This window comes from Leptodactylus fuscus, chromosome 7, assembly GCF_031893055.1.
Source record: "Leptodactylus fuscus isolate aLepFus1 chromosome 7, aLepFus1.hap2, whole genome shotgun sequence".
NCBI lineage: Eukaryota > Metazoa > Chordata > Amphibia > Anura > Leptodactylidae > Leptodactylus > Leptodactylus fuscus.
Genome location: NC_134271.1, coordinates 29,877,359 through 29,898,278, shown reverse-complemented (window position 1 = coordinate 29,898,278; position 20,920 = coordinate 29,877,359). Strand labels below are relative to the sequence as shown.

Below are 20,920 nucleotides of genomic sequence, written 5' to 3'. Positions count from 1 at the left end.
TTGCCGCGGCTGCCGCCCCCTCCAAAAGTGCCGCCTGAGGCTGCCGCCTCACCTCGCCTCATTAGAGGTGCGGCCCTGGGTTACACTCTCTTATATTATGATTTCAGCTACATATGTTATATATGCTATTTATATCACTTAAATCATGTTTATCACATACATTTCATTTTACTGATGGTGGACATGTATGGTGCTTATTCTATATGATTTTAGTGACTTCAGCCCTATATTATAGGGGCACAGTGGTGTGAAGTTTTTTTTTCCCATCTTACGCGATGGATTCCATTGTCTATATCTGTTTTCAATTCAATGTTTTTTTTGTTTTTTTTTTTATTTTAGTATGTGTGATTTTATATATTTCATATAATTGGGTGTACTCTTTGTTTCGTTCATTTTGTATCTACTTGGCCTTCTTCAGGATAAAACTGCTATTGGTACTGTGACACATATATACTCAGAGTAGATACAGGGGTATTTTTGGCCTCTGTTCTCCTGATCAGTGAGGTTTCGAACATTTGGACCTTAGCACTTATTCCCTAATCCTATATCTGTAATGGAAAATCCCCTTTAATACGAAAAACGATCCTGAAGAGGTTAACCCATCCCTTTTCCGCAGACACGTATATACATTGTTATACTGAACATATGCAGCGTGACCACAAGGTGTCGCCGTAGCACCATAGCCCTCTGTTTTGGTGGCTGTATAGCAGTTGTTCAGACTGTGCTGTGTCCCACACACAAACAAATACTTTTATTGTGCTTGGCTCATGTATCATATTTGTGTAGACATAGGCTTGTTTTTATCTATTTCACGTATTCCTGGTATAGCATGATTCACCCAGTCACAAGTAATATTCTAGTAATATAAGGCTAGGTTCTGCATCAGTTTCCATTGGAGACTCCATTTTAGAGTCCTGTACAGAAGACTTTTTCCTCTGCCACTTTCAGTTTAAAAACAACAGACACCAGACGGACCCCCGTAATATTCAAGGGATATGCAGGGCTCCGCGTATACCCACTGTTTTAGCGGTCACTCAATCCATTGTTCGGGTTCCCACAATGGACCTAAACAGTAGAGAGCCTGCGCTAGTGTGATCCTTGTGTTACTTGTCTAATCCCTGCTCATACATTTAGAACGGTTTCATTATGGACATCTGGATCATGTGATATTAGGATGTCAATTTCTCCAGTTTGCCTGGAAAACCTCTGCTCTCCCCTGCCTCTGGCTTGTAAGAGCTGATAGGGAGAAACCTATGAATCACAAGCAGGAGGCAGGGGAGAAAGGCTACAACTACAACACATACATTACACTGGAACATTCAGCCAACTGTCTGTAAATTTATGGACAGACTATAAAAAAAGGTGTTTGTTTTTGCCGTACATGTTGAAAAGCAGAAAAAAAATGTCCATGATTTTTGTTCCAAAGCTTGCACTCAACATGTGCCAGATCTGACACGTGCAATGCAAATAAGGCAAAGAAGTCGGCCAGATAGTGTGAGCTCTGGAGAAGTTCAGTAAGGGATATAAGTCTGTAGGGTAATATATAGAAACCATTCATGGTGCCCCATAGCAAAAATCAGTTCGGTTATGGAAGTGCACCAAGTGTACAAATAATATATTTTCTAGTTAACTTTAAGGATAATGGAGGGGAGTTATCATGACTGGTGTTTTGGCAGTGAAGGTCCCGTTATAAATCATGGAACATCCTCTGACAGGTCTGAACACTAGGCCAGCTTGTAGATTTCAGGACTTGGTCGACAGAAAACTGATCTAAATAATGTTCCTGTTGTCAGCATGCCCTCGCCATGGCGGGAAGAAGCAAAGGAGGCATTAAAAACAGTGTCCATGTATGGGATAAAAAGCCCTATAGGCAAGACTAAATCATCTGGCGGAATGATGGAGAACATCAGATACTTGATGGACCCCTGGTTACCTGATACCTGATGTGATGGACCCCATTATCGTCACATCTGGTTGTTTCAGTAATACAACAAATATTTTATATTCCTATAATGAAAAAGGAAAACTGAAATCTTGGCAAAGATGTGAGTAAGAAATGGTACTGGGCGGTTTTCATATACAAAATAATATAAGCGGTACTATGCATTGTCCATATACAGAATGACAGACGTGGTATGACTGGGTATCAATATCCAGTGTAGAAGCTTCTGTGCAGCAACCATATTCAGGGTAGAGGTGCACAGTCCATATACAGGACAGAAGAGCAACAGTGTGATGTCCATATGTAGGATAGAAGTGTTACTGTGCAGTGTCCTAGGTAGGTGTCGGGTTTTTCTGTCCGCTTGAGAAGTCGGACATCTTCACTTGCGGACAGGGAAGGAAGGGCACGGAGTGCAAAAGAACACACCCGATATCCATTTAAATAAATGACAGGTGTCACGGACACAGCTAGTGTCCGCTCCTAATGTCCGTGCCAGATTTTGAGCGGACACTACCTGTCGGACACCGACGGTAGTGTGAACGCCCCCTTAGCAAGCATGAAAAAATGACAATAGGTAGTGCGGCCATATTGTTGTCACTATTGAATTAGCTTCTCCTACATCTCCTCATGAAAAAAACTCCTGTGATCACCTGCAACGTAGAAACCTCCGCATTGATCATTGAACTGGAATATAGAGTAGAGAAGGTGACATCTTGTAGTCTCCTCAATGACATGAAATACAGTAATATTGTCCTGGCACAACATTTGGGTTTTGTAGCCAAGTAAACTATAACCTTTTGCAAGGGCTCACGTTCCATCATAAGAATTCTGCATGTTAACATTCAGTGCCAGTGGTCAAAATAATATGTTTAGACATTCATGTGAAAGCAACATGACCCACCCGTAAGGATCCCAGCGCGACAAAAGTACACGCAATGTATGTGAATTTGTAGGTTAGAGAATAGAACGTCAGCCAATGATAGATAAAGCAATCTTTGCGGAAAAGAATTTGGTAAGTTCCTTTAAGAAAGCAGCCATGTTTACCAAGCTTATGCCACATTACACGTGGACAAAATTGTTGGTAAAGAAAGAATAACTTGAAACTGACAAATGTGTTAATAAAGTAAAATTTGCTTCAAAGTAACATTTTTGCGGAGTTTTTTTTTTTTCTAACCATCTTAGTGTTGACCATCTAATTATATTATTTTAGAATGTTTTATGGTCTGGCACTTGTCGGAAAATCAGCCATAGCTTCCTTTTCTGCAGTCAGGTATCCGACTGGGATAGTGCACACAGGGACGTTTTAACACATTGGTGGACCCCCCATCACTACCACCTAGAAATACCTGACCTGTAAAAATGATAATGCTACCTCACTTGCCCCCACATAGTGTAATGCCCCTTAGTGGCTCGCACCCAGTATAATGACTCCCTAGTGGCTCCGGTTGCTGCTATAGTGTCCTGCTTGCCCCTACAGTTTTATGAAAAGACCCCTCATCCCCCCACACACAGGTTGTCGCCACAGATTCACGTCCCTCACAGCCAGTGCCGCACCTCTAATGAGGTGAGGTGAGGTGAGGCGACTGCTTCATGCCGCGCTCCGGAGGGGGCGGCAGCACGGGTGATTAATTTTTTTTTTCCTTCACCTCAACTAACGCGCTGGTTCAGACGTCTGCGTCTCAGCACAAGGTGGCGTCATCACGCTGCCTACGCTGAGATGCAGACGTCTTACTGGCGGAAGAAGAGGAGGCGGCAGCGGGAGCAGCAGCGCGATCGGTAAGTTAATTAACTTTTTTTTTTGTTATATAATAGGCCGCTACCTGCTGGAGTATATCCAGCAGGTAGCGGCCTATTTACCAACCTCCCCCGCTTCCCCTTGTACTATAAGCCGTGGAGGGCAGTAGTGAGCAGGCCCGGGCGCAATCCCACTGCTGCTATTATTATACTCGGGGATCTTTTCAGACTCCCGAGTATAATAATTGGTACCCCAAGGGAGTCTGTCTGTCTCTAAGGCTGGTCTTACACGGCCGTAGTTTTACACCGCAAATGGTCCGCAATTTTAAACCCGCAATTGCGGTTCCATAGTTTTCTACGAGGCCTCTTACACCACCGTAGATTTTGTCCGGACAGTATACCGCATGTCCGTAATGCTCGCTCTTTTACGGCACGGAAGCTCCAATAGAAGTCTATGGGCGCGTGCATTTTTGCGGATACACACAACACATGTTCAGTGTGTATCTGTAATTGCGGATGTGAACACTGGACGCTGCCAGAACTATGTCAGCGCGCAGGAGAGAAAAAGAAGAAGATGACAGCCGAGGAGCCATTAGCTTCCAGACGTCAAGAGGAGAAGATGATGCGTCACTTCGTTGAACAGCGCCTGATCATGGTACAGGTAAGTTTGGGGGGATGGGGGGGGGGGGTAGTTATGGCTACTAGGGAATGATTATTGCCAGGGGGGGGGGGGGGGGGGGTTAGTTATGGCTACTAGGGAATGACTATTGCTAGGGGATGGGGGGGTTAGTTATTGGCTGTTAGGGAATGATTATTGCCAGGGAGGGGTTAGTTATGGCTAGTAGGGAATGAGCCACAGGGTAACACAATACTGTAATATTTCATAATGTTTTATTGGTCATAATCAAAAAAACTGACAATATGTACAATATTTACAATATTTTTTAGGAACGCCTTTGGATCATCCGCCTCAGGCAGCAGAGAGGCTAGGTTCACCACTGCTCACTGTATATGTGAAAGAAAAAACCCAAAACTTATTACTTACCTTTCCCCATTCCCCCATTCTCTGCCCCCGGATTCTTTAAGAAGTAGCAGGACCCCTGGAGCATAGATAGCAGCCAGAGGGTGAAGCAGGGAGCGGACAGATCCCAACTTCATCACTGGCTTCAACTCTTCAGCGTGCAGGCCGAACTTGCGGTCCTGGACAGCAAATATAGGATTTTCTCATTGTCCAAAAGGGGTCCCCGATACCATAGAGCCCAGTGCAAGTGCACCGTAGGCCCTATGGTTAAAGCAATCCAGAGTGAATGTACAAGAAGGTAACCTGGCCACAATAAGTAAATCCTGTCTGGATTTCTGATAAGTCCCAGACCATAAGACGTTCCTACATTCATCGTCTTATGCTATGGCAACCAATCAAGACAAAAGACTCATCACTAAGACTTGAGAAAATCTTTAAAAGTCTGCACAATTTTTAAGTATGTATATTTGCAAAGTTTAAGATGGGACTATCCCTTTAAGAGAGAAGTGAAATGTGGCACATAGTAATGATACACTTAGAACGAGATGGCTCGGTGACAAACTAATGCACTTCACATCACCCAGTGACCTTTTCCTCTCGATAAGGAATTAGGAAGTTGTTAAGTGGAAATCTTTCATCCCTTAGACTTAGATTATTTCCTCTAAATTTTTATCTTGGGAGATTAGAATTGAAAGGCGAGAGGCTATTAGTCTGAAATGTCCTGACATAGGAAAGGATAAATCAATGTGTTCACTTCCTGTCTTGTGGAAAAAAGACGCTATTCTATCCTGGAAAACTAGAAATTAACTTGTAGGACGATAGATCTGGTAATATGCTAGAGGTAGGAGTGACAGCCTGGAAATGTAACGTAATTGTGCCGTAGTCATAGGAAGTCACTCACTAGCTCTCACTAGGTTGAGGGGATATCGTCACTCCATAAGGAGAGAACCACCATTAAGGTGTGTGGAGTCTTATTAAGCCATGAACGCTCCACTGTGAAAAGGAACATGGGAAGAATATGCAAATTCCAGATCAGTCCTCTCTGCGCCAAGCTGATGAGATGCAAATACATTGAAACAGCTGTCCTTGGCTGAAAAGACTGTATCAGGTATAATCCCAACATCATTGCAAACAAAGGCCTCTGAGAAGGTCAGCATGATGTTAAAGGGAGCGCCCTCTATAGGTTTTGACTGGGACTCTGTCTTCCTAATTACATCATGGAAGATAGACTTGCACATTCTCAGTCAGCGCCCTCTATTGGTGTGCATACTTGAGGCACTGACATCCTAATTACATCATGGAAGTCAGATTTGCATATTCTTCCCATGTAGCTCTCATTATTAATATTGGCATTTCTTACGTCAGTCTTAGGCCGGGGTCCAACGTTGAGAAAACTCTCCATTTTGACTGTGGCGTAAACACCGCATTTTACAGTACCTACAAAGTGGATGGATTTTCTGGCTAATCCTAGCCCCACATTGCAGAAAAATATCGGCAGCAGAAATTATGCAATTTCAAAAATGCTCTATAGGTTTTATTGAAGAAGAGTCCGCATTTCCGCATTGTTTTTCAGCTGTAGCTCACTATATGGTGCCTTAGCTTTAAAGGAATTTTGTTGTAACAAACACTTATCCTCCATCCCAATCATTGGGACCACTGGTGTTCAGTGTTCAGGAGAATAGGGGCCTGGAAATTGCCCTAAATAATCCATATGAATGAAGCGCCAAAATGACTGCCGAAACGATGCTCTAGCCATTTCTATGACCCTTCCAGAGGTTGCAGTCCCAGAGAGTCATGGAGAATGGAGAGCCAGTTGGGCAGATGAACTGGTGCTTTATTCGCATGGAGGATGCAGGAGAACTTCTGGATACTGCATCGGCCTCCTGACGTGGCTAGCCGTAAGAAAATCCGGTGGTGGAAAGCGATCCTCTTCACTTTCCGCCATGTGAACTTACCCTTAAGTGCCTTCCTTCAGAAATTTCAGAAGAGAGAAAAAACAGGCAGCGCCGAGCGGCACAATGTAATAATGTATGGTAACTCAAAGGAATCAGTGGTGTGGTAGAAGAAGTGGGGTGCACCCTATACAAGTGTCAGTATAAACACCGTGAATGAGGTGGATCCACAGTAGATTGGTGGAGAGTCTGTGCAACAGGGGTGACTTTGTTGTTAATGTTGTGGTTGGACTGTCATCTGATTTAGTTGTAATAAGCCACAACTACTACACATGCATATCACACCAATAACGGAAGCTGCAGGAACTTTCTGCTCCAGGACCTCAGGAATCCGGACGATGTAAATATCCATTGAAAAATGGAGTGGAGGCTCCAAAAAAATGAGAATGATTCCGGGCTAACCAGGAAAAGAAACTTTATTTGAGGCTCAAGCCACACAACACGTTTTAGAGACTTATAGTCTCCTTTTTTAAGTGTAGATGAGACAAATATAAAAAGAAACAGTACACTTTACTATATAAGAGCTGTGATGGGATTGGCCAACCGTAAGTGGGAGGGGACCATCAGGCTGGCATTAAAACACATTACATTAAAAAACTTCTTAAAAAAGGAATGTGGTAAACGCACAGGGACACAGAAGCATCCGGGCACTGTTCAGGGGGAATAGACGGTCATAAGTGGTCTGAAACTGAACCGCCGGGCCAGGTTGGTGCCTGTATTCAGTTAGTGCGCATGCGCCGCTTTCCTCTTCGCCGCCAGTGTGCTTGGAAGGTAAGGAGGGTAAATTAGGATTGGATTTGTGACGATACTTCTCACACAGTCCCCATGTATGAGATAGTCATCAGGTGTAACAGAATGTAAGGCGCTGGAGACCAAGTTGTTGACTGCCATTCTGATACATTTTATAGTGTATGGCATTCTGTAGCTTGCTATGTATTGTAATACATGAAATCTGCAGAAACCAAACTGTCCAAAGTTTCAATAAAATCTGTAAAAAAATATTTTAAAAATACAAGCAATTAAATATTTTTTTTAACCTAAACTTGTTCAGAGTCTTTAAGGGAAATAGGACACCAAATGGCTTAAACATCAACTAAATAAAGGAAAAAAAATCTAATAAAATGTGTGAACTTTGTATTAGGCTTTTTTGTTTTTTCCTCTTCCTCTCAGGGATGGATTACACAGAATGCAATATGAAATAAAGGTTAGTGGCATCTGTGGGATGTATTTAGTTGCTTTGAGCCTGTCTATATGGAAATATTGTGAGCTCAGGGGAAAACTTATGGTAAAGTGATAAGGTTTTAGTAATGACTTTTACAGAGTTCATCAGGGAAACAGTGTTTCTTCTGACTCTATTAAACTTTTATTCACCAAACATATAACACAAAAGCTAGTATATCAATATCTTTACATATTGTATAAAACTACCTCAAAGTTGCTGTATTACAAATCTGTAATCCTCCCAAATCATGCCATGTTAAAGAAATTCCATATGATAGCACAGAGTAGCCACACAGGCCATCGTACAGTGTCATTGATAAGTGATGAGTGGGGAAAGGAGAGGGGGTGAAAAGTTGGGGGCCAAGTTCTCTCATTGCTCTGCTGTCAGGACAATCGGGTCAGTTAATTGCAGTTTGCTGAAAAAGGCTCAGACAGTAGCTTATCTTTATATGTAAACACAAAGATAACATTGAGTGTACTACAAGTCTGTTCTCTGTGTAAATGTTATATGCAAACCTGTGTAATGTAATATACATTTACTGCGCATATTATTTGATCTACATTTATGTTAGATTAAAGGGGTTGGCCACGTTCAGACCAATATTGACAAACAAATGTACAATAAAAAGATATACAATTTTCCAATATACTTTCTGTATCAATTCCTCACGGTTTTCTAGATCTCTGCTTGCTGTCATTCATTCTGTTACTTCTAGAGGATAAAACTTTGACCATGGTCATGTGATTTATGGTCCATGGTCATGTGATGAGGAAACAGGTGCCGCTCGTTATAGTCACAGCACAATAATCAGATGTCTGCCTGGTAATCAGCTGTGCACCTGTGTGCTCATCACATGACCATGGACCGTAAATCACATGTCAATATTGGTCTGTAAGTGGCCAACCCCTTTAATATTAGATTAAATGTATACTCTCTCATTTATTTAACATTTTCACTTACTACATCAGATTGGTATTACAGTCTTCAACACTTTCCCACACCAACTATGAATGTCTTCACAATTATATAATGAAATATAAAATTCTTATGAATGGTTTAGATTTGGGTGACAAATTTAACGAGGCCCTTTCATGTCCTCGGGCACATGTGGTTTTATTTACCGCTAGAAAGCAGACAGTGGGCTGAATTCAGCACACTTTGGCTTTCCCATTATGTGCCCCGGGGGAAGAGATGTAGATGCCGTTAGTTTCGGCACTGATCTCTGTCCACCATCAGCAGGGCATGCCTGACAGTCTAGCTCGGCTGTGAAGCCCACCCCCCGACATTACTCATTCATAGACTAGTACTGGGGGCGTTCCTTACGGCTAAGTATCATTCCTGGGAAGTAAGGAACGCCCCCTCTGACAGTACAGTGCTATGGACAGTACAGTCAGGAGGGGCGTTCCTCACAGGTCAGCTAGACTGTCAGGAACACCCTTCTGACGGTGGCCAGAGATCGGTGCCAAAACTAACGGCACCAATATCTCCAGCCCCGGGGAACATAACGGGAAAGCAGACAGTGTGTTGAATTCAGCACACTGTCGGCTTTCTAGCGGTATATAAAACTGCATGTGCCGGAGGACATGAAAGATCCTCTTTAAGGGTATACTTGGCAAAGATTATTCAATAGGCAAGTATGAATAGTGGTGAAATAACCAACTGTATGTTCAATGGATATTTGGTCCTGGAGTATTGTTCTAAATTCTGTTTCATTTGGCAGGAATCATGCTTCAGTCTACGTCTACCATAATTCCCTTCTTTCCATCTGTAGATTGCAAGTAACTATAGTTGCATCGAGGATAAAACCTGGGCAGTGATCTCAATTCATGCTAATAATGCGATCGGGGATAAAACAAAATGTACAAATATTAGCTATAAAATAACGCAATACGAAAAAACTTCACCTAAAAAGTCATTGAAAATACGGCAAGTCACAATCAAAATAAATTATTTTAATCTCAATATATCAGTGAAATGTAGTATTGTACTATACAAATCATACATATTATGAAGTGCCATAAGAAGTAATACATAGCAATTCAACATAGACACTTGGTAAATAGAAAGCTGCATGGAAGCCAAATCTCAGAGAGCTAAAATGGTTACATAGTACGGTTGAAAAAAAAAAAAAAGAAAAAGACTGTCAAGTTCACCCCAGGGCAAGTGAGACGGTATAAGGGCCAGTTTCAGAATAATTTTCCCCCATATCGATCAAGAGCAAGGTAAAATAAAAAGCAACGGATCCTAAGAAGTTTCTCCTTCTGATTCCAAGTGACTACATCATCTTAAAGTGTACTGATCTGGACAACAATCTGATGATTCTTTGGGGTCAGTTCTAACCTTGTGGCGTCTCCGGAAAAGCCCAGATAGCCCACTGACCATTCATTGTATGCAAGGGGGCTTAGGCCTGGTTCACACCTGCATTCGGTATTCCGTTCAGAAAGTCCTCTTGGGGATACCAAATGCATTTGCAAGCGGTGAGCAATGAAAGCACACAGACCCCATAGACTACAATGGGGTCCATGTATTTTCCCGAGGGGGTCTCCGCACGAGTTGTGAAGAGAAAAGTAGTTCATGAAGTTCTTTTCTCTCTGCGTGACATGAGCGGAAAACGTGCAGAGAACACACGGACCCCACTATAGTCTAGGGTGTCCGTGTGCTTTCATAAACTCATCACTTGTCAATGCGTTTGGATTCCGTTTGGGGGGGGGGGGGTCCCTGAACGGAATACTGAATGCAGATATGAACCAGGCCGTAGTCTTTGTCACACTTGGATTTTTTTCTCTTAATTCCACAATACCAAAGCAATCAGTGGCATTAGTTTCAGAACCAGGTATTAGACATTCTTCGCTCAAATGGGCGGTCCCATACTCTGCTCCAGCCCAGGAACGCCCACCTGACAGTGCTTAATCAGGACAGCTGTTGCTGAAACGGGAATTATTGCATTGGAACAGTGCGGGTCGGAGAAAAAAATTCCAACTGTGCCGGGATCAGAGTAGTACCTATTATAGGATGCAAAGAACTGGAGATGGTGGAAGGTCCTCCTGACAATAGAAAGCATGATTGTCCTGAAACTAATAACAATGATTGCTCAGGAACAGTGGGGGTAAGAGAAAAGAAAATTCCAAATGCTCCTGAATCAGTGAAGAACGTCCAATGGAAGGACTGAAAGAGATGACGTTGGTGCAAGTGGTGAAAGGTTCTTCTTTAAAAAACAAAAAATATAAAAATTTATGGAAACCTTAAAGTTCTGATATTGATGACATATCCTAAGCTTTGGCCATCAGTATCTATTCTTGGATAACCCCTTTAAGGAAATCTGTCACAAGGTCTGAGATGTCTTATCTGAGAACCGCAATATATATATATATTTTTTTTAAGAGGAGCCATTGCACATATCACCCCTTGCACCAAATTTGGCAATTTGACAATAAAGTTGGCAATTTTCCTGTAACCGAACAGGAGGAGAGGCAGAGAACAAGAAGAAGACAGCGCTGAAGAGTTACCATAATGAAGAAATCGGGAATATATACCGAACGGAGGTGCGGAGAAGACTAATAAAGGTAGGGGACGAATATCCTTTCTTAGGCTGGTCTTACACGACTTTAGTTTAAGACCGCTAATGGTCCACAATTGAGGGTTTTCATTTGCGGACACATTATATTCAAAACGGCCTCTTACACCACCGGATATTTTATCTGTGGTGTGGCCGGGCCGCAACCGAGGTCCGCACTTTATAGAACATGTCCGTAATGGCCGTAATTCACGGCACTGCACGGACTCGCCCATAGCACTCTATGGGCGAGTGCGGCAGTTTACGGGCATCTGCAGAGTCTATGTTGATGATCAGCAACATAGATCATCGGACCGTAAAAGCATTACGGTCGTGTAAGACCAGCCTAAAGGCTATTCTGACGTGGGCTTAGCTAAAAACGGGATTCTAATGAAAGAATCCCTTTAAAGGAAGGTATCCAAGGGAATAAGGGACTTCTGTTTTCAGGATTAAACTTTCAAGCTGTACAAAGGATTGTCCGGGATTATAAATTTAGTGTATGCAGCATATGACGCTTAGAAAATAAAAATGCGCTACCCCCTGCCTCTCCTCCTCCATTCCTGCACTGGAATGGCCGACTTCTCCACCAGTACCCTCATTGTATACCGTGTGACTGACCACTGCTGTCAGCTGTATACCATATAAGCTGAAAGCCTTGTTTGGCCGCCGTGTTCCTGTTGACTCAAGGTTTCTGCCGCAGTCACTCTGTATACAAATAGAGCGGCAGAGGTGATGGCGCCACCGCAACAGGGATGTAAGGGGAAAACACAGGGAAATATCAATGCATGCTTCTATCATAACCCTCCCCCTTTGCATGCAATAACATTTATGATACCAATGACCACTGATTGATATAGTTAAACCATTATTCACTTTACGAGATTCTATTGATTGGTCTTGTTCAAATAGAGTTTTGTTTTTTTTTTTTTTTGACATTCTGGTGGAAATCTACTAATCCTGAGGGTTTTTCGTTTTTTTTTTTTTACAGTAAGGGCTTGTTCACATGAAGTTTTTTGACGGCGGATTTTGACGCAGAATCCTCCTCAAAATACGCCTGCCAAAAAGGCTCCCATTGACTTTAATGGGAGCCACTCACTTCTTTTTTCCGCTAGCTAGTAGTAGCGACATGCCCCCTTTTCCCGTGGAAAAAGGAAACGAGATGACCGATCCTGCTGCGGACGCGGCACAAGACTCCCTCTCGATTTGGCCCATTCATTCGGGCCTAATCTGGAGCGGAATGCAGCGACAGGATGCCGGTGCACTGCATCGGCAATCCGTCGCAGCTAGTCGTGCAGTATGTTCACACGCGAAATAAATTTTCTGTTGTGCGAACATAACCCTAAGGTCAAATGATGTTCAAAAAGTATCAGTTTTCAATTCCTCCATCAACTGGAGATAGAACCCCACGTTGAGGCAAAAAACTGTGTTTTACATTACCTGAAAAGTGGATGGGATTCTGGTTAATCCCATCCACACGTTGCAGAATAAAATCTGCTGCGACTTCAAAAACGTGAGCGGTTATATGGTCAATTATATGTACGCAAACGCTGGTGATTTCTCTATAGGTGAAATAGAGGCAACTTTTTTTTACAGAAACTTTGCAGACTCTCTGTAAAAAAAAAAAAATGCTGCGGAACAAAACTTGATCAATCTCCACCGTGGCTGTGGCTCGCTATGTGGGGCCTTGGCCTAAAGGTGTCAGTTCAACCGTAGTATGTTACACCAATGAAAGAGACCACAACCTGTACACGAGCTATAGACGGCCTTTCATGCGCAACGCAGCTATTACTACATATAAGACTGTAATGTCTAACATTTCTAGCCCAGTTTAGCACCAGTTAGGAAATTGCATGTCTTCTGAGAAGATATAAATCATGTTGAAGATCATATAAGAAACATGGCACATGGCAGTTAAATAGAAAAAAAAAATTATATATAAATATTTTTCCACTGTACATTTTCACAGTCCCTCCCCGACACATTATATTCACATTTGATTATTTTTTTTATTCTTTTCTTTTTTTTCTTATAAAAACATCAATCCAAATTATCTTTTAAAATCATAAAATATATATATATTTATATATTTGTTCTTTCGTTCATATTTAAATTATTTACAATTTTGAGGCGCGGGTTCCTTCGGTTTGGGTCATGAAGAGTCTGTACATGGTGAGGGGGGTGGGGGGTAGAGGTGGAAGTAGCTTCTTTCTGTTGTTGGGGATGGGGGACAACTCTCCTCAGCTGACATGTACTGACTCCTGGGAGTGGGAGGAGGGGGGTACGGGTCTGAATCGGAATTTAAATCCATGTAATATTTATTAGCTTTCCATCTGCTTGTGGTATAGTCACTGTCGCAGACATCAGTGCTGCAAGGTGTTGTTGGAGGTGCGATGCCTCGTATAAGGTACGGCCTGCAAGCAAACAAAAAACATTTATTATTAATTTTTGGTTTTTTTTACCATTATTGTGGTTACTGCAACGACTACTTGAATATGTACAGAGCATAAGTAGGTGTCTCTAGGGATGTCGTCATGCTGTTAAAGGGAGCCTATTTTTCAAACCCTTTTTTTTCCCTAACACGTCGGAATAACCTTAAGAAAGGCTATTCGTCTCCTACTTTTTGTAGTCTTCTCCGCGCCGCCGGCCAAGAGAAAATGGCCGCTTACAATACTATGTAAGTGGCCATTTTTCTTGTGGCCGTGAGCATGCGCAGTCGGCTTTGCCCTAGGCCTAGAAGTTAGAAGACACTGCCGGAAGAAGACGCGGTGAAGACCTCGTTACAGACGAAGATGGAGGTGGCACTGAAGAGTTCTCTGGCAGCATTGGGGACGCCCCCAGTGCTGTTTGAGCGCTGGGGCCCGCCCCCAGTGCTGCGAAAGAACTCATTTACATACCGACAAAAACTGGCATTTTAGGCGAACGGCGGTGCGGAGAAGACAACGAAAGGTAGGAGACGAATAGCCTTTCCTAAGTCTATTCCGACGTGTTAGTTAGAAAAAAAAAAAAAGGGTTTGAAAGATACCTTTCACATCTTCTGGCAATGGTGATTTTATATACCACTGGAAAGATGACTTCACCGATACCCCTTTACAGTCATCCCCTCCCCTGACAGCACAAGGCTATGGAAAAGTACTGTCCGGGTGGTCGTTCCTTACCATGATGATGATGTTGAGCATTAAGGCCTACCCTTCTGATAGTGGAGAGATATCGGTGCTGATACGAACGGCACTGATATCTCAAGCATGAGGTCATACATTGGTAAAGCATCCACTATGGCACCAGATGAATAAGAGCAGAGCTGGGTCTGGTTCCATCCATAGCTCGTGGATCAGTTGTACAGTATAGGGTCTGACTGTCTGACCCCCAACAAGTATTTATGATTTTTTTTTTTTTTTATATAATATTATGTTGGGGCCTAATAAGTACAATGCTGTTAATAAGATATATATGGGATATATAGAAGCCCTACACAAAATAGTCATCTGAACCCAGTTTGGTGGGTTATCTAAGGCTAGGTTCACATTTACATTGAATCTGCGACCAAGCTCCTAATGGAACCTCCAATGAAAATTAGTGGACAATAGTCAGTCCTAGGGACAGTCCTATGACTGTACTTGAACTATTTTTTGTTCATGCAATGGAACAGAAAAATGACGAAGACGTGAACGTAGGTTTGGGTGTATGAGGGCTTCTTTGCAGATTTTCTTGGGAAAGCAGATAATAATGGCTGATATTTTTTCAGGGAAGAAACTATCACCAGTTTATTTCTTTATATTATCTGCAGAATAGATCGCTGTTCACAGTACCGGAGTTATCAAGGCAACTTTTGGCGTTGATACCAATGCAGTAGTTATAGGGTGACATTTGGAGGTTACCTGTAAGATCTGGTTGTGGACGGACTGTTTGAAGAGTAGAAGACTTCAGTGTTGTATAAGGAGCGATCTGTAGCTGGCGATGGAGGTGGGTTCAGGATCTGCAATGAAAAGCAATGGATTTAATTTTGTAAGTCAATAGTTTAAAGAGATTAATGACCTGAAACTTATCGCTATTCTTTACTTATCCAGCCATCTTGGTATACGCTACAATGACGTGAAATACTTTTTCTTTCCCTTCTATCCCACTTTTCAAAAACTGATGTTGCTACAATTGTGAACTTATTGTGCTCATCGTTTTATACTGTTTTTCAACAGATTTATAATATTACACGGGAATAGCTTAAAGGGATTCTATCATTAGAATCCCTTTTTTCAGTACTGCCACGTCGGAATAGCCTTAAGAAAGGCTATTCTTCCCCTACCTTTAGAATTCTTCTCCGCACCGCCGTTCCAATGATATTCCCGCTTTTCTCCATATGTAAATGAGTCTCCAGACAGCAGACGGGGCGTTCCTTGTGCTGCCTGAAGACTCTCCAGCCGCACGCATCCTCCTGCGTCTTCTTCTGGCAAGACTTATGCGTACTCTGTATATGTTGGATGCCAGTATAGAGCAATCTCGCCAGAAGATGCTGTAGGAGAACGAGCGCAGCTGAAGAAGAAGAAAGGCGTCGCTGGATAATCTTCAGGGAGCACAGGGGACGCCCCCTGTGCTGTCTGGTGACTCATTTGCATACAGAGAAACCTGGGAATATCACTGGAACAGCGGCACGGAGAAGAATTCTAAAGGTAGGGGAAGAATAGCCTTTCTTAAGGATATTCTGACCTGAATCCCTTTAAAGGGAGTCTATCATTTGCGATAGTGATTTTTAACTAAGCATATATTTGCATAGAAAGGCTATTTCAGGTGTACCTTTTATTCATTAATACTCCCAGCCATTTTTGAATTAGCCCACCTTTATTGATATGCTAATTAGCCACCATGGAGCACCGGAAGTCTCTGTGATGTCCCCTGAGAACTGCTTGTGTGATATGTGTAAAGAAGGGGGAGGTGAGAGCAGGGAAGGCTGATGTTGATGACGACTCGTCAGCCTCCATGCTCTCACCTCCTCCTGTGTACGCAGATCACGCAAGCATTGCTCAGGGAACATCACAGAGACTTCCGCTGCTCAGTGGTGGCTAATTAGCATATCAATAGAGGCAGGCTAATTCAGAAACGGCTGGGATGATTAATGAATAAAAGGTACGCCTGAAACAGTCTTTCTAAAGGCTATGCAAATATATACTTCGTTAAAAATCACTATCACCAATGATAGAATCAGTTTAAGCTCAAGTGTTTCTAGAAGGTGAGAGACGTTAGCTGGTAGCCTGGAAATTCCAGAGCCAGGACAATGTGTAGTTAGTTGGAGCCGAGTCCAGATGTGCTTGAGTTTTGGTGACAGGTCAGATCAAGAACGCGGAGACAGGATGGCCCACATCATCTGGCTCCAGGATAAAGTTAGCACCCAGGAAATGAGACTTGGAGCCAGAGTCATACCATATTATCCACAGTGTAAAGGGAGCAAAAACCAAAAGAAGTGAGTGGAAAGTAGATGCCCTTTCCATCTGTGATTGTAGAGAACCCTGTAAGTAGATGCTATGTGAATAAGAAACTGTGCCTCCTTGTACATGTGACTGGAAATGTGACTATGTAAACTGAGGCGCCAGCAATGCCGTTAAACTGCAAACACAAAAAGTTGCAAAGGCGCTCTGCTGGCGCCGAGAGTATCACGGCTATGCTTGCATTATATATAGCTATGGGAAAATTAGGTTATTAGCGCACCTTTTGTTCAGAATTGTGAGTGTTTATCTAGCTGCAACAAGGCAACTTCTGTAGATGGGAGCCTACACTACGAAGATGCATCCACTGGGGGATCCGTCAGGAGAGTATGGTTCTTATAACTACTTTTGCGACACATCAGCAGTTACGTACGGAGACCGGTGGACTCCACTGACTATAATGCGGACTGTTGGGGGACCGATGATTTTTGGAATCACGCGTGAAATATCAGTCCCTGTGCTCACCACTGGTTGTAAACCAAATGATCAAATGTTTCTAAGGATAACAGAAAAAGAACTGGAAAATCCCTTTAACACTGACTGGATGCAACGGGATTATCCTTGGATGGCAGAAAATAATTATATGATATTTATACTGATAACTTATTGTCACATCGACTTTTGCAGGTTCTATACATGGGATGCACATAGATTTTAATTTCGCATAGACCAAACGATGGAACTTTTCCCCTTACAGATATGCGATGTCCTTTTATCTCACTCCATGTGAGATGATAGAAATATAACGGTATTTGTCGTAGCGATCGCACAGTCTTGGAATTCTCCAGCTGTCCCATTGGCTGCTCCTGTGTTTGGATGTTGTTAATATTATCGCTGGGCAGCAGAATGGCTTCTTCAGCCAATATCATAAAGACCTCCTAGTGTTATATCACTCAAGCAGCTGACATAGAAATACCGCTCATGGAGAAGATGTATTTAGCCATACGACATATCTATTAGGTGTATAGTAAGGTTACAGGTGTTTCCATAAATGTGTCCTTGCGTAGCCCTACTAGATGTCAGATTCTTCACTACATAGTACCCACGGACTGCTTACCTGGGGGTAGAGTGTGGCCTTGGTACTTGAAGAGCTACTAGAAGAAGCCCCGGTCACATGGTTTCGGTCGTAAAGTGGAGCGCCGCTACTACCGCCTCCTATGATGCTCATGGAGCTGATCATTTGCTTCCCACAAGGTATACCTGTGCAGAAACAAACCGTGAGCGCTAAACAGAAGACTCACATACTACATTTAGCAGTGTCTTGCACGTACTTTTATATACAATACATTATGTTATTGGTGCGTGTTTAACACGGAGTCTATCCTGTGCTACATTCAACACAACAACTCTAAAGTCGATGGTCCATATATCGGAAGGATTTCCTGGGCTCTAATCACAGCCCAGAGACCTAGCCTCCAAACATCATGGTGTCTTAGGGTCTGTTCACACGGAGTTTTTTGGTAGCAGATTTTGATGTGGATTCCGCCTCAAAATCCACTGCCAAAAATGGCTCCCATTGACTTCAATGGGAACCGCTCACTTCTTTTTGCCACTAGGTAGTAGAGGAAAAAAGAAGCGAGATGACCCCTCTTGCCCGAGGATGCCGCGGCTGAATCAGTCGCGGCATCCGCAACGCGAGGCTCCCTCCTGATTAGGTGCATTAATTTGCCATGTGGAATGTTCACACGCAGAATGCAAATTCCACAGTGTGAACATGCCCTTAGGAGTCCCTACCTCCCCTTGGTTCTGCTGTCTCATGTAATAGGGGCAGAGCCGCGAGGAGGCAGGGACTCCTAGGACTGGGTTTGAGTTAGTCATTCTGGTCAATATACGGACAATATATGCTTTACTATAGGAACACTAAATCAAGAAATAAATGATAAAAGTAAGAAATATAGTTGCCCTTAGAATCAGTATGAACCTGAAAGTCTAGTAAAAACCATGCAGTGAACATAAGGGTTAATCCTCTGCGGATGTGCTCCATTTTGGGCCAGTGGCTGGTTATATGGGCAAGGCTTACAGATCTTTTGCAAAGCAGGGAGGATTCTACTCCAGCCAGTTGTCTTACTGCTAGCAGGAACATGGAGGACCTTGGATAAAAGAGACTTTTTTTTTTTTTTTTAATACGTCTCTCATTTTTAACTATAATATAAGACAAAATAGAAGAAAAAGGAAAGGAGTAGATTAAAGGAGATAGTACTAGCAATGTCTTGTGTGTATTCTCTGTGTTGAGCGTTACTTTATAACGTCCAACACTAGAAACAAAAAAGCCAAATGTCCTAAGAAACCATTGAAAACAAATATGAAATTTTCACTCAAACAGCTTGTTGGAAACCAAGGCCTGGAGGGCTTCAAGCTTAGCGAGTAATCCATATGACTCAATGCTTTAAATTTTATTGGATCACATTTCAGCTGATCCTATAAGTTCTGTTTTCCAGCTGCTACGGTAGATTCTTCAGGAGCTACACGAGCAGGGACGCTTAGAAGAAACCCTAACACCGTTTGTTTACCGCTAAAGACTTTATTCCTACATTCCCTGTGTTGGTGACTACTAAAAAGATAAGATGGAGTATAAAGAATAATAACTCATCTATCTAACACAATTTCAGCCATATTTTGAAGATCCGGACTTACCTGTGTAGTTTCCAGGCTGGGAACTTCTAGTTGTTATAAAGTTGAGCGGAACGTGAGGCGTACCACTGATGTATTCATGGGGGAAAGGTCCATTTGGCCCAGTGTACCTTTGACACACAACCCTCTGGCACGCAAAATAGACCCCGCCGAACACGAACACACATAAAATGATGCCAATCACTGGCAGTATGGCACTGCTGTGCGAAGGCGTCTCCTCCGATGGGGACCTGTTCTGTTCTAGAATGGAGAAGTAAATGTGGAAGATATTTATTGTTCAAAACAAGTAAAGACTGTATCGCTATATAGGGCAAACCATGAAATGGCTCTACTAAGACGCAATCTGGTTAATCTGTTGTGTTACTTACCACACACAATATCGTCCGAGTTGTCACCGCAGTCCAAGAAGGACTCGCACTGCTGCTTTGTGGTGACGCACTGGCCATTGTCACAGCGGAACTGGTTAGGTGGGCAGATCGCTACAATAGAAGAGAAAAGGAAATCCAATCCATGTGACGGTAAGCTTGCGGCATTTATTGTCAAGTTCTAACACTGTACTGGAAAGGCTCGTTTTCCACTAAATGCTCATTTATTGAGGGAAGATCAGACGATCTGTCTTTTGATGGATATTAGGGCTGTTTAGACTGGAGTCAGAGGAAAGACTTCCACAAACTAGAATAGTCTACTGTTCAGATTTATCCAAGTGCATTCATGTCTATGGGGGCTTCATATCCAGAGCCCCTACAGCATGAGTTCCAGTTAGGTGTCCGTTGCGGCCTTGAATTCTTGTTCTTTGGAACCCATTGGTCTTATCTACTCTTTCAATCATTTGTCGGTCAATTGGAAGCCCCTATAGATGTGAACGCATGACAGAATGCACTCGGGATGTCACTCCGAGTGTCATCCAACTGTAGTCCCCTGCAAATCCGGGCCCATATTGGATGCACAGTCAGGGTCTAAGGACGTACTAGTAGTTAGTGGTTCACATTAATGAAGATGGAACCCATAATAGTCTAAGCCATTGAAGGTGAATATAGAGGGGAATAGCCGGATTACAGGCAGTTGGTACATTTTTAACAGTTCCCCTGTTTTACATCAGAACTGAAACACGGGATTATTGTAGTATACAATCATTTTTGTACCTTCACAATCTAGTTCGTCAGACTTGTCTTGACAATCGTACTCTCCATTACACTTCTTACGGGCATCAATGCACTGCCCTTTTTCGCACTGGAACTGATTGTCAGAACACAGCGGGCAATTCTCCTCATCGCTTTGATCCTCACACTCTGAGAAGCCATCACAACGCCAAGACAGGGGGATACAGTCGATCTCGCCAGTGGCACATGTAAACTGCTCTGGAGAGCAGGTTGGGGGTTCTGTACAGAAACAAG

General features: G+C 42.8%; 1 protein-coding gene across 1 annotated transcript in view; it reads right to left on the bottom strand.

Annotated features, from left to right (window-relative positions):
• Nucleotides 1-12,315: 12,315 nt before the first annotated feature.
• Nucleotides 12,316-20,920, bottom strand: part of LOC142213245 (low-density lipoprotein receptor-related protein 5-like) — a 114,984-nt gene continuing 106,379 nt past the window's right edge. Inside the window, exons 18-23 of the mRNA XM_075281530.1 lie at nt 20,669-20,905; nt 19,895-20,005; nt 19,530-19,766; nt 17,953-18,095; nt 15,300-15,397; nt 12,316-13,835 (exon numbers count right to left, since the gene is read on the bottom strand). Of these exons, the coding sequence (XP_075137631.1) occupies nt 13,574-13,835; nt 15,300-15,397; nt 17,953-18,095; nt 19,530-19,766; nt 19,895-20,005; nt 20,669-20,905 (1,088 nt within the window). The 3' untranslated portion in view covers nt 12,316-13,573. The remainder of the gene's footprint in view (nt 13,836-15,299; nt 15,398-17,952; nt 18,096-19,529; nt 19,767-19,894; nt 20,006-20,668; nt 20,906-20,920) is intronic.